Source organism: Odocoileus virginianus, chromosome 12 (assembly GCF_023699985.2).
Source record: "Odocoileus virginianus isolate 20LAN1187 ecotype Illinois chromosome 12, Ovbor_1.2, whole genome shotgun sequence".
NCBI lineage: Eukaryota > Metazoa > Chordata > Mammalia > Artiodactyla > Cervidae > Odocoileus > Odocoileus virginianus.
The window spans coordinates 13,510,941-13,525,711 of NC_069685.1; the positions used below are offsets into that span (position 1 = coordinate 13,510,941).

At 40.2% G+C, this 14,771-nt stretch overlaps 1 protein-coding gene across 1 annotated transcript in view; it reads left to right on the top strand.

Moving 5' to 3' along the window:
* The window catches only part of FREM3 (FRAS1 related extracellular matrix 3), a 102,117-nt gene that overhangs the window by 60,912 nt on the left and 26,434 nt on the right, over positions 1-14,771 (top strand). The window contains 2 exon segments of the mRNA XM_070475813.1: positions 6,421-6,567; positions 12,093-12,323. Coding sequence (XP_070331914.1) covers positions 6,421-6,567; positions 12,093-12,323 — 378 coding nt within the window.

Consider the following 14,771-nt stretch of genomic DNA (forward strand, 5'->3'; position numbering starts at 1 on the left):
TTGAAGGATGAATAAGAGTTTTCAGAGCTGAACTCAAACAGCACCATGAGTTTGGCAAACTGCACATAGCTTAGTATAGTTAGCTTACACATTCCAAGGCAGCTAGAGAGTAGGAGATAATGGAGAGGTGGAGAGGATCCAGATTGCAGAGAACTTTTCATATTTTTTAGTTTATTGACTTGCTCTGTGACCTCGAGTGAGGCATAGTTACTGAACCATAAGTACTTAATTTGTCAAGCAGGTGATATCATTTGTATAATGTCAACTGGGCTCCTCAAGGTTGCTGTGCTAATTGGATTTTCATGTGAGGTAATGGATATGAAAGGACCAGGTTATAATATGCAGCTGGGGTGATGATCATGCCTCTAGATAAGCCAGTGCACTTCTGTGCCCAGATAGTTCGTGTGCCTTCAGAGATTTCCTTCTCCTTGCCTGTCTTAGGGCTCAGGAGAGCTCACCACTCACATTTAATATATCAAGTTACACCAGCTTGCTGCTGCTGCTGCTGCTAAGTCGCTTCAATCGTGTCCAACTCTGTGCAACCCCACAGACGGCAGCCCACCAGACTCCCCCGTCCCTGGGATTCTCCAGGCAAGAACACTGGAGTGGGTTGCCATTTCCTTCTCCAACGCAAGAAAGTGAAAAGTGAAAGTGAAGTAGCTCAGTCGTGTCCGACTCTCAGCGACCCCATGGACTGCAGCCCACCAGGCTCCTCCATCCATGGGATTTTCCAGGCAAGAGTACTGGAGTGGGGTGCCACTGCCTACTCCGTACACCAGCTTAGACTAGTAATATTATTGTTCATCCAAACTGGGACAGAATAAGTTAATATGTTTTCTCTATAGCTGTGATGGTACCAGCTAACAAGTAAAGCAGAAAAATCAGGAAACATTAAAACTGGACAGGAAAGATTCTAATTCCACATGCTCATTTGAGAGAAGGAAAAATGAGGTCTTGAGAAGGAAGCATCTCCTCCAGGGCTACCCCTCTAGTTCGTGGAGCCCCTAAGACCACAACCTCTGTCTCCTTCTCCTGAGTCCAGCTGTCTTCTTACTGCATCCTGACACCTCGCTACGTGTCAAGTTGAGCTACATAAAATTCCTAACATTTCTGATCTGAAGAAAACAAGCATTTCCCGTGGTTTGATCTAATAGGACCACCTGCCTATCTGGCCAGCTAACTGCCTGAATTCCTCTTCCTCCGTGACCTCTGTCCATGGAGGAGGCTCTCTGCCCACTCAGACTCCTGCCAGGCTGCGTTAAGGGAAATTCAAACTTTTCCAAAGCTTCCGCATCCATTATCACACTTGATCTTCATAACAATTTCAACACAGAGGGAAGAATCTCTGAAAGAAAAGTTGTGTTAAGATATTGCCAAATAAACATTTTAGAAATAAGAGTAAATTGCTTGTTTCACACAATGTTTCAGTAATCAGAAACATGAAACTGAAGTGTGATATACAGATGATGTGCCTGGATGTGGTACTTACCTAGTCAGCCACCGACTGGCTCTCCAGGATGCTGAGGGCCATGACGCCTCTTGCTGCCTCCACACCCCCATTGGTCTGGTGGGTGGAACTGGAATCCGTCACATGTGTCTCCTTGATAATGATAAATCAGAACTCTGGCGAGGGCAACTTATTTAGATTGCTAGATTGTTGAGGGAACAAAGACCGCTAACATCACTGATTTAAAGCATAGTAATCAAATATAGTGTTCACCTCCAACGGGGAGGGAAAAGAAAATAGCATGAGATTAATTTAGAAGAAAAGATTTTTTAGTTCAATACAGGAGGTTAGCTGGACACTTTGTATGGATCTATCTAGATTGTATCCAAATATGAGAATGATTACTCTGATCACCAAATAGGAAGTTGCTATATTACATTACATTGTATTACATTACACTACACTACTATACTATACTATACTATACTACATTACATTACATTCTCTGGAATGAACAATATGTTTCATATCTTCCTTGAATCCTGTACACTCTAGAGAAGGAAGGCACAATGTTTTCTGTCTTCCAGTTAAGCCATATGGAACCCCAAATCCCAGGCAGAAATGGCATTGCAGCTGGTCATGCGATCAGTGTATTTCTACTTTCCTACTATTAATAGTTGGAAAATAGGAAGTTGACATTGATATATTGGGTCTGTATCTTTTTATCACAAATGTAGATTTGTGTAATCATATAATTAACAAACAGAAACTTTTTAAACTTTACTACTATTATTATCTAAAGTCTTGCTGTGAGAATTTGGGGGGTGATTTTATTTTGTGCCAAAAGCAACATATGGTGATGCCCCTACTGAGGCATACAAAAGAATCTAAGAAAAGCTCATGGCCTATTTTTTTTACCCTGCTTCCACTGAGTTTATATTGAAAAACTCTAACAAGGACGCAAAGGGCACAGAAAACTTGTATTGTTATCCATAGCAGTAACATGTTGAGTTCATAGCCTTTGAAATGGAGAGCCAAATATATCATCAAAACAGTTTGGGGATATCTCCAAAAAGAATATACCAAATACCTCTTTTTAAAACACATTAAACCTGCCACCCTCTGTGGCTCACACCTGCCCAGCAGGTGACCACAAAGATCTCTCCCTCCACCACCTGCCCCCAGATTTCCAAAGACTGAAGAAAGGGATTTAGAAGCATTGCACGGAAGGAAGCTTGCTGTACCTTAGGAGAACCCAGCGAAAGCCATGGCTGCTGGTAGCTTATCTGTCTGCTCTGGATTACCCCTGCCAACTCCTTTCTGAAAAACCTGATGTGAGCATACACAAAACAGCCAGTCATTTCTCAAAAAGAGAATGGGCATGACCCTTTGCAGCTGGAAATTTCAAGAGGAGACAGTTATCCTTCCCAGTCCCGGAACATGAGTACTTGTATCCACTAAAGGGAGAAAAGCAGGCAGGCCAAGGAATCACCGAATAGAAGTGAATTACACAAAAGAAATAGAAACGGAATAATCAGTATTCTTGTGCAGGAAGGGGAAGTGGCATATTTCAGCTAACAAAGCACATTTCTTAAATTACCACCTACAGCTCCAAGATCAAAGGGAGACAGACGGGTTGAAAATGGTGATCTGTCTGATATGCAATTTGACTTTTTCTCTTACCCAATTTTCTAATTCTTTTATCTCAAGTTACTCGCTTTTCCCTGAATGTATAACTCTATTTTTAAAACCCACTCTATTTATAATCTGTGGACATGATTATATGGAGTTGTATATATCAAGTCACAATCCATGGGAGCATGTTTCCCCCCAAGGAGGCACCACAAAGCATTTTCCAAATGACTAATGACATAAGCTGACACTTTGCGACAATCATCAGTTATAGGTATTATTTCCAAATGCATGACGAATAGGTGCTTATGGAGTTCAAATACATTATCAAGTTATATTATGCAGGTAGCCATAGAAGCTAAATGCTTATGACAATGAAGCTATTTGAAAATGGCATGGAGTAGTAGAAACAAAAGTACACGCAACATTACATTTTTATTGGGTAATTATTAAATATTTAAGATCAAATATCCTATTCAGTTAAATCTTTTTCCAAGTTCAGGGTCATAAACCACTAACATTTGACAATGGCTGCTACTTTATCCTTCAGGATTTGATTTTGCCTATTTGAGCATCTGCATTCATTAAATTCGTTTTCACAGTTGTCTTCAGGCATGTGTAATCTCTTCTTTTGGGTTTTAAAACTTAATTTTGATTTTTAAATCATTGCATTTTTGAAAGAATTAGTAAATCATTTATATCAAAATGAAATATTCCTGAATACAGTATTTAAATAAAATACTTTTTGTATGATTCCTTTTTTTTAACCTAATAGGATATAATTGTGAAACATAAAAGCATTATGCCTTTCAAACTCAGCAAACTATGAGTTCCACATTTGGTTGTTTTTCTCCATTATTATTTTAATTGTTGCTTTTTTTTCTTTTTTAATTTTTATTAGTTGGAGGCTAATTACTTTACATCATTACAGTAGTTTTTGTTATACATTGATATGAATTAGCCATGGATTTACATATACTCCCCATCCCAGTCCCCCCTCCCACCTCCCTCTCCACCCGATCCCTCTGGGTCTTCCCAGTGCACCAGGCCCGAGCACTTGTCTCATGTACCTAACCTGAGCGGGTTATCCGTTTCACCCTAGATAATATACATGTTTCAATGCTGTTCTCTTGAAACATCCCACCCTCGCCTTCTCCCAGAGTCCACAAGTCTGTTCCATACATCTGAGTCTCTTTTTCTGTTTTGCATATAGGGTTATCGTTACCATCTTTCTAAAGTCCATATATATGTGTTAGTGTACTGTAATGGTCTTTAATTGTTGCTTTTTAAATCATTCCTTTTCCAAAGTTCACCTTTTGTTCACTCAGGCACTTTCCTTGTCCTGGTGGGTCCGGTCAGTGCCTGTTCACTGACTCCTGTCTCCTTCATCTTGTTTGCCTCCATCTTTTCTTTTTTGCTTGCAAACTATACTGCCTAGCTCAGTGCCTGGCACATGAAGCGTGCATGTTGCTCCCTCTTTATCCCCATCGCCTATTATGAGCTTACATTCTCTTTTTAGAACATTCAGTTCAGTTCAGTTCAGTTGCTCAGTCATGTCCAACTCTTTGCAACCCCATGGACTGCAGCATACCAGGCTTCCCTGTCCATCACCAATTCCCGGAGGTTGCTCAGACTCATGTCCATCTAGTCGGTGTTGCCATCCAACAGCCTCATCCTCTGCTGTCCCCTTCTCCTCCCTCCTTCAACCTGTCCCAGCATCAGGGTCTTTTCAAATGAGTCAGTTCTTCGCATCAGGTGGCCAAAGTATTGAACTTTCAGCTTCAGCATCAGTCCTTCCAATGAATATTCAAGGCTGATTTCCTTTAGGATGGACTGGTTGAATCTCCTTGAGGTCCGAGGGACTCTCAAGAGTCTTCTCCAACAACACAATTCAAAAGCATTATTTTTTTGTCACTCAACCTTCTTTATAGTTCAACTCTCACATCCATACATGACCACTGGAAAAACCTTAACTTTGACTAATATGGGCCTTTGTTGGCAGAGTGGTGTCTCTACTTTTTAAAATGCTGTCTAGGTTTGTCATAACCTTTCTTCCAAGGGGCAAGTATCTTCTTATTTCATGGCTGCAGTCACCATCTGCAGTGATTTTGGAGCCCAGGAAAATAAAGTAACTGTTTCCATTGTTTTCCCATCTATTTGCCATGAAGTGATGGGACCATGATCTTAGTTTTTTTGAATGTTGTATAATGTATACATTGCACATCACCAATAAGGCTGACCATCAACAGAGACCTGTGACCTAGTGTGGGTGAGACAAAATCAGATAGAGACCTTATAGCCTTGTCTGCATTATGCATTATGCAACCCTCTACTTGCATAATTTTTAGACTTTTAACACATCCGAGTTCAAGACACATTACTAGGTTTCTATAGTGATAAAATAAGAAAATATATAGTGGGCACTGTCTTCAAGGAACCTCTAGACCAGTGTGGGAGCAAATGGATACACAAATAGTACAAAGTATTAAATCAGAGGGCAGAGGAAGAAAGCCAAGCAAAGAGGCATGGAGAAAGGAAGCAAACAAGGGAGGCAGCAAGGGAAGGATGGAGACCAAGGGCAGGATGGAGACGTTAAACAAACTGAATTTAAACAACCAAGCTTGGGACTTCCCTGGAAGTCCAGTGGTTAAGACTTTACCTTCCAATGCAGGAGGCACAGGTTCAATCCTTGGTCAGGGAGTTATGATCCCACATGCCTCACAGCCAAAATGCCAAAACATAAAACAGAGGCAATATTGTAACAAACTCAATGAAGACTTTAAAAATGGTCCACACCAAAAAAATCTTTTAAAAAATAAAATTAAGCTGCCTAGTTTTAGTAGTAGTTTGGTCGCTAAGTCGTGTCAGACTCCTGTGACCACATAGCCTGTAGCCTGCCAGGATCCTCTGTCCTTGGGATTCTCCAGGCAAGAGTACTGGAGTGGGTTGCCATTCCCTTCTCCAGGGGATCTTCCCAACCCAGGAATTGAACCCAGGTCTCCTGCACTGCAGGCAGGTTCTTTACAAATTGAGCCAACAGGGGAGCCCTAGAATTCTGGTGCCTTAGGCCTTTCAGGAACAGACCCACAGTAATAATCCCACACTAAGCAGGGGAAACAGGGCTCTAAATGGTGCTCATAGCACTCTAAAAAAAGCAAAGCCCTTTTCCTATCTATATAAAAGTGAACACTTATTTTTATTTTTTTTTTTTGGTCTTCATTCTTTTTTTTAAGCACTTATTTTTAAAAACTCGACTTCAGAAGCAAAATGCAAACTTTGGTCATTCATATTTTTTCATCCAATAGTTCATCTAACATCTCTTTGACCCCTGTCAATTACAGGAGGAAATAAGCTAACAAATCAGCCTTTCCACCTCTCCTGGGCTTGCATTGCGTTAGAGAAAGAGTATTACATTGTGGATGAAGACTCCGTGTTCTTAGAAGTGACCCTGACACGCAGAGGATCCCTTGGAGAAACATCCTTTATCAGTAAGTAACTTTGAGTTGCTTGTTGGCCAAAGTTAACAGAAACATGAAACTAAGGCTTAAAACTAAGTATAAGAGAATAGATTGGAAGAGAATCAGTAACAGATCTGGGGGAACCTCTAAAAAATTAATGTGTGAAATTATGCCATGGTTTTCACTCCATGTGAGTTACAGGTTTATATATGGCAATGTTTTCTTCTTCTATTTTCCCCCTTTCTCTTTCAAGTCAAAGGATTCTAGGAAAATTAAGACATTTCATAACCGTATACCACAATCCCCAAATCACTCAGTTTATTTCAAAATTCTTTTTAAGCATAGAATACATTATTATGCTCAGTTCTAGCTATTTCTTTTAAAAAATTATTTACTGAGTGCATGACACATTATTGTGTTTAGCTGTAGCTATTTCTTTTGATTATGTATAATTGTTTCTACCCTGCTATCAGGTTATAAATTCCTCCAATATGTGTACAGTGTGAAATTTTTCTGTGTTCTATAAAGATCTATGCCTCTTTGGGGTAAATGGATATATAATGCCTACATAATACATCCCATTATCATCACTAATAATCAGCAGTAATTGCTCTAAAGATGCATTACGTTTTTATAACATCTCTATCTGCCAGAAATTTCAGAGATCATTTTATCTTTTTCACAATCTGTTGTGAAGACAAATAGAAGACAGTAAAATGCCTTCATTTTACAAGTGTGCATTGTGAATTTCTGAGACCTTTGGGGTCTAATTAGAGTCCTGCCAAAACCACTGGAGAGAAGCCAAGAGGGAGATGGCTGGGAACAGGCAATCAAGGAATGGCAAGCTTTTCCCAGATCTATTCTCCAGGCTCAGGGTGTCTGAGTTAGGACCACTCTCCCAGAAGACGAGGTCAGCCAGAGAGCACCATGATTTCTGCATGGCCCTTGGTCTCAGTTACTTCCCAGAGGTTACTTCATCAACACACAGGGGAACTTTCTGCCAAGAACTTCAGCTGAAACACACATCCCTTCTCTTGTAGGGTTCTGTCTCCACAGTTCTTTATTTTGGGGATGTCTCATAGGCAAAGATTTGGGTTTTTATGTCAAGAGGTTTTTATATCCTGTCTGACTCAGGGGGAAAAACTGTCCATCTTCCCAGAGTCATTTGAATATTTGTAGAAGAACTAAACTCCTCAGTTCAGTTCAGTTGCTCAGTTGTGTCCGACTGGAGATCCAACCAGTCCATCCTAAAGGAAATCAGTCCTGGGTGTTCATTGGAAGGACTGATGCTGAAGCTGAAACTCCAATACTTTGGCCACCTCATGCGAAGAGCTGACTCATTGGAAAAGACCCTGATGCTGGGAAAGATTGAGGGCAGGGGGAGAAGGGGACGACAGAGGATGAGATGGCTGGATGGCATCACCGACTCGATAGACATGAGTTTGAGTAAACTCCAGGAGTTTGTAATGGACAGGGAGGCCTGGCGTGCTGCGATTCATGGGGTCTCAAAGAGTCGGACATGACTGAGTGACTGAACTGAACTGATGTATATATAGACACTATATATATAGACAAGCTAGTGAATATAACAAAAGGGAAACCATTCAGATACAGAGAGCAAATTAGTAGGTTATCTGTAGGGGTTGGAGCAGTATAGGGATAGAGGAGTAAGAGATATGAACTATTACATGTAAAATAAGCTGAAAGGATATACTGTACAACATGGGGAATATAGCAAATATTTTATAACAACTACAAATGGAGAATTACCTTTAAAAATTGTGACTATTTTTTACATGTACATCATTGTACATCTGTAACCTATATAATATTGTAACAACTTTCCTCCAATTTTTAAAAATGAGTGAAAATAAAGTGTAACTGAGGATACACCCCTCTTCCATATCTTCTTCACCTCAACATGGGACCAAAGGAGGCGCTTCAAAACTGGACATCCATTCTCAGTTACCAAACCAGGATTAATCCAGACTTTCTTCAACACTTTTGAAAAGTCGTCTCCAGCTCTTCTATCCTGGAAATTATTTTCACACTTTAGAGCTTTGGGTATCTTTTACATGAGATCAGATTCTCTGAGAATGAGACAGAGCAAATGGCAAAGGGGTTATGAGGCTCATTTTATGTAAAGCTTTTCTCATGATAACTGGTGTCAGGTCATGATATCTGATTTCACACATCCAAACAACTGCAGAGTCTAAACCTTATAATGAGGCCTGAAGTGATGAGACATGGGTGTTTGTGCTCCACTGGATATTCATTGGGGTATCAAATCAAAGCCAAATGATACTAGAATACTTCTTGAACATTCTATGGAGAGGGGAGGATCAATTCAGTCTTGAGGGGCTACCATCTGCCACCCTTGTATCTCACACTGAATATTTTTCTTGATTTTTAAAAAACTACTTATTTTTGGCTGTGTTGGGTCTTCATTGCTGCTCGGGCCTTTCTTTAGTTGTGGCGAGGGAGGGCTACTTTCTAGCTGCTGTATGCCAGCTTCTCATTGTGTGGAGCACAGCTTCTCTTTTTGTGGAGCACGGGCTCAAGGGTGCTGGGCTTCTGTAGATGCAGCACATGGCCCCAGTATTTGGGTTCACTAGGCTCTAGAGCACAGGCTCAATAGTCATGGCGCACTAACTACCCTGGCTGCTCTGCGTCATGTGGCATCTTCCTGGACCAGGGATCGAACCCATGTCTCCTGCATCTGCATTCAGATTCTTTACCACTGAGCCACCGGAGAAGCCCCTTGATTTTTTTTAATGTATTTATTTATTTTTGGCCGCCTCGTGCTGCATGTTGGATCTTAATTCCCTAAACAGGGATCAAACCCATGTTCCCTGCATTGAAAGGTGGAGTCTTAACCATTCACAGTGGTCATTTTAAAACTACTATGTTGTTCATTTGCTTCAGTAATTTGTTAGTTCTTATTTCCTAACACTGCTGAAATCTATTCCCAGCTCTCCATCTCTACCAACGGTGCCCTAATTGTCTGGAAAATTACTAACAAATTTCTCACCATCAAAAATCAGTAAGCACACAACACTGTAAAGTAACTATGCTTCAATTTTTTAAATGGTTAAAAAAATCACACATAGGGGAAATCCTTGGCAGTCTAGTGAGTGTGATAGACGCTCAGCACTTCCTCTGCAGGGACATGAGTTCGACCCCTGGTCAGGGAACTAAGATCCCAAATAAATAAATAAGTAAAAATAAAGTTTTTCTTTAAAAAAATATGACTACAAAGGTTTTTTTTTAAATCACACACAAAAGAAACACATCAGTAGATTAAGACAAAAAAATCAGTAAATGCATGAAAAATTAAGCCACCATGACTAAATGTCTGTCTGAGAAAATAAACTATAGTTATCCTCCCAGAAGGGCTTCCCAAGTGGCTCAGTGGTAAAGAATTTGCCTGCAACGCAGGAGATATGCATTCAATCCCTGGGTCAGATGATCCCCTACAGAAGGAAATGGCAACCCACTCCAGTATTCTTGCCTGGGAAATCCCATGGACAGAGGTGTCTGGCAGGATATGGTCCATGGAGTCACAGTTAGACTCGACTTAGAGACTAAACAATAAATGCTCTCAGGGATTGCAGAAATGATTGGATACAAAATATTAACTCAGAAATGCCCAGCACTGTTGTAGTCACCAGTTCTCCAGTGAAACAAACAGCCCAAGGTCTCTACCTCCATGGGGTTCACATTCTAGAGTCCAGATGTTGTAGCCGCGCGTTCCGGGAAACAACTCACTCAGCAGGACAATGCAGATAGTGAAATGCAGTTTATTACACCGGCAGGCCCAAGGCAGAGTCTCCTCTTAGCCAAGGACCCCGACCGACTTTTGTGAAAACCTTACATACCTTAAGTGTACTGCTCAAGCCCACATCCCCAGATTCCTTAAACCTAGCCTGAAAAGTGTTAAAGGGAGACACAATCAGGTTATAGCCGTGATTCACAATCAGAAGGGTCAGCTGGTTATGCATTCATTGTAGCCTACACCATGAAGATTACAAAGCTGACTGACTGCACAAGGGGTTATTACATTCTTTTTGGCAACGGGAAACCTGGGTATGGAATCTGATGTTTATCAGTCTGGGAGGCCAGTTCGGCTGTATATATGTTATCCCCATGGCTACCAGGCACATAGTCCAAAGCTCACTGAAAGGGCAAGATCTAGTTTCCTTCTTTTTCAAGATGGAGTGAGCTCAGCCTGTTCTTCTCCTCTCTCACAGAGACTCTGAGCTTTCTGGAACTGGGGCATTTTCATACTCATTTCTGAATCCCAAGCATCCAGCAGAGTGTGGCACATCAGATGCCCTCACGAGACATTTGATAAAATATCCTTATTTTATGAATGCCTGTTCCCTTTTTCTGTCACTCCTCTTTTTGTCTGCCTCTCTGCTTAGACACACTCTCTTAGCCAAAAGTAGTTTATAACTCTAATTCGAAAAGATACAGGTACCCCAGTGTTTCTAGCAGCACCATTTACAATAGCCAAGATGTGGAAACAGCCCAAGTGCCTATCAAAAGACAATTGGATTAAGAGGATGTAGTACATATATATATATGTACTGTGTACATAGTACTATATTACTATGTACTATATGTAGTATATATATATATATGTGAGTACATGTATATACAATATTGCTGCTGCTAAGTCACTTCAGTCGTGTCCGACTCTGTGCGACCCCATAGACGGCAGCCCACCAGTCTCTGCTGTCCCTGGGATTTTCCAGGCAAGAACACTGGAGTGGGTTGCCATTTCCTTCTCCAATGCATGAATTACTCAGCCACTAAAAAAAGAATGAAATAATGCCATTTTCAGCCATGTGAATGAACCTAGAGAATATTGTACTTGGTTGAGTAAGTCAGACAGAGAAAGACAAATACTGTGTTATATCATTTATGTATAGAATTTAAAAAATAATGAAATATATCTATAAATGGTAAATAATAAATTAAAAAATAATGAAACAATATATAAAATAGAAGCAGGCTCACAGACACAGAAAGTAACTTTATAGTTAGCAAAGGAGGAAGGGAGTGAGGAGGGACAAGTTAGGAGTATGGGATTAACAAACAGCTATGCATAAACTAGATTAGCAACAAGGAGTTACTGTATATCACAGGAAACTGTATTCCGTATCTCATGATAACATACAATCAGAAATAATCTGAAATATATATTATAGATATATATAACTGAACCACTTTGCTATACATGGGAAACTAACACAATATTGTAAATCAACTATATTTCAATCCAAGGAAATCACAAAAGTGGTAGCTTCTGGTGGCTCTGTGGTTAGGATTCCAGACTTTCACTGCTGTGACCTGGGTTCGGTCCCTGGTTAGAGATCTGGGATTTCACATGCCACACAGCCAGAATATATATTTAGCTTATAAGTGTCTGCTGAGAACATTAAAAGAAGCAATTTCTGTGCTGTTAGCGTTTCATTGACAGCAGAACCCACTGTGAAAACCTCCCTTCAGTTACTTGGCTTTATATTCATAGTTTCCTGATTTTTGTTCAGGCATTGTAATGAAAGATGAAACTGCAAAAAAAGATAAAGATTTTAAAGGAAAGGCCCAGAAAGAAGTCCAGTTCAGTCCCGGACAGACTACAGCCATGTGGAAAGTGAGAATTCTATCAGACAATGAATACGAGGCTTCAGAGACCTTCCAGATCATTCTGACAAACCCTGTCAGGGGTGTACTGGAGTTTCCTGAAATGGCAATTGTTGAAATTGTGGATCCTGAAGACGGTATGTGATTCCTATTGGTATAATCTATTAATGGGTTCCTGGGTTCATTTCAGGTGTTTATACCTCCACCAAGCTCCATAAGCCACTGGGACACATTCATATCACTTAGGATTTCAAATTAAGTAACGCACCTCAATGCAGTCATTTTTCTTTGTTTTTAGGGTCTTTGAATAGGGATGTAGGAGAGTGAAACAGACAAGACTTTGCCAAGCTTACTTTAACAAATGCCCAGTCCTCCCTCCCAGCGCTCCGCACACTCAGTAGGGCAGAGCTTTGACCCCAAATGGCTAAGCCTCAGGGCTTGCTCCATCTTCTCACAATTTTCTGGGAGCTCCCCACCAGATCAGGTGGGAACCTCACATATTCCTCACCCTAGATGCGGCTGCTGGGAACCAGCCAACTGATTCACATTAGCATGCGTTCTACAAAGTTCTGTTATAGCTCTGCATAACACTCTTGAATTCATCAGTTCATTATTGGTTCATTCATTCAGCAAATATCTCCCCAGAGAAATTAAAAAAGTAATTAGTCAGTGATTGTGACTTTTTTTCCTGCTCCTTTTTGTGAAAGTAGAAGAATAGATCCTAAAAGAGGATTTCAGTATTCACATCTGAATGTTAGACATATCGATTATCATGAGAACTGAAAGAATTTGCATACCCCCCAGAGTGGGTGACTTAACTATCAGGAAGGAAGTCTTAGTTAAATGCCATAAGAATCATTGACGAATCCCCTGTATCAGCATGTCCCAAACTGCAGAGCAGAAAATATAATACAATTTATACAGTATGGTCAGTAAACTTTCCATGGACCAAAGAAGTCTAGGAAACTTTTCAAATATCTCCTTTGAAGCATCATAATTCACACTAGCTTATTAGGTTCCTGAGAAAACTCTTCTACAAAGAAACCTGTTTAAACTAAGGCAACATTGTAAATCAATTATATCTCAATTAAAAAAAAAAAGAAATCTGTTTGACTTTGTTTAACCAGTTTTCTCAAATTAGAATATAGATTTTTTTTTTAATTTGTCATACCCAAGGAATATCTTTTAAAATCTTTAAGTTCTAGTTTTCTTGGAACACAATTTGAGAACCACTGTTTTTCATGTGCTTGGCACTCCAGTAGACAAAAATAGAAATCACGGCCTTCACCACCCAATGAAGAGGTATTTCATTAGTTTTGTTGATAACAACGCTTAAACACATTAATCAATTAAGAAAGCTACATGTGAGGGTACATGGCAAAAACAGTGTTCTGAGCTAAGAAACTGGAAAGATCACCATCATTTCAAACTATTAAGCTTTTTGTAGTAAGCAGGATTCCAGCTGAGTCTTGAAGAATAAAATGGGATTTGGATTCATAGATGGATAGGAGCAGCTTTTCAGAATGGGAAAATAGAGAATGTGATTGGATAACTAAGTCCCAACGTATCGGTTTTTTTCACTTAACATTAATAACATTACTTTTAGCTTCTTCCATGGTGACAATCCTTTGAATCAAGAGATGTCCAGACAGTAGAATACCACAGGGGGGTAAAATAGCAGAATGAAAATGATCACTGGTCTTTTCCCTCTGTAATCAGGACCAGTGTTTTCTAAAGACTGATACCAGCATCTGTTGAGATCAGTTTAGGCAGGAAAATAAAGGAGAAAAAATTAACATATGATAACTAGATAATAACATTGAATTCTGGGTAAACTTGTAGTGAAGCGAAATGAAAGTCACCCAGTCATGTCTGACTCTTTGCAACCCCAGGACTATACAGTGCATGGAATTCTCCAGGCCAGAGTACTCGAGTGGGTAGCCTTTCCCTTCTCCAAGGGGTCTTCCCAACCCAGGGATTGAACTCAGGTCTCCCGCATTGCAGGAAGATTCTTTACCAACTGAGCCGCAGGGAAGCCCAAACTCAGTTCCAAAAGAAGAACAGATGGTGTACTACAGTATTTTTCCTTCATGCTTCCATTGTCAAGAGGAAGAATTTGTGTATGTGCATATGGCACAGTGGTAAAGAATCCGCCTGCCAAGAGATGCAGGTTCTATCCCTGAGTCAGGAAGATCCCCTGGAGGAGGTCATGGCAACCCTCTCCAGTATTCTTGCCTGGAGAATCCTATGGACAGAGGTGCCTCGTAGGCTACAGTCCATGGGGTCGCTAGGAGTTGGAGATGACTGACCGGACTGGGCACTGTTTGTGTGTGTGTGTGTGTGTGTGTGTGTGTGTGTGTGTATATATATATATATATATATATGTATATATACAGAGGAGATATTTCAGTCTATTAAATGTGGTTTGACTCAGAAAGTCACTCAGTTCGCCACTTGATTCTATGAGTAGAAACAATCCACTTCAAATTTTTATTTTTTCTAAAACAAACACAGGTATTTCAACTATGCATTGCATTCTTAATGTAAAGCCTTGGAAAACATTGAAAAACCCCAAGAAAAATAGT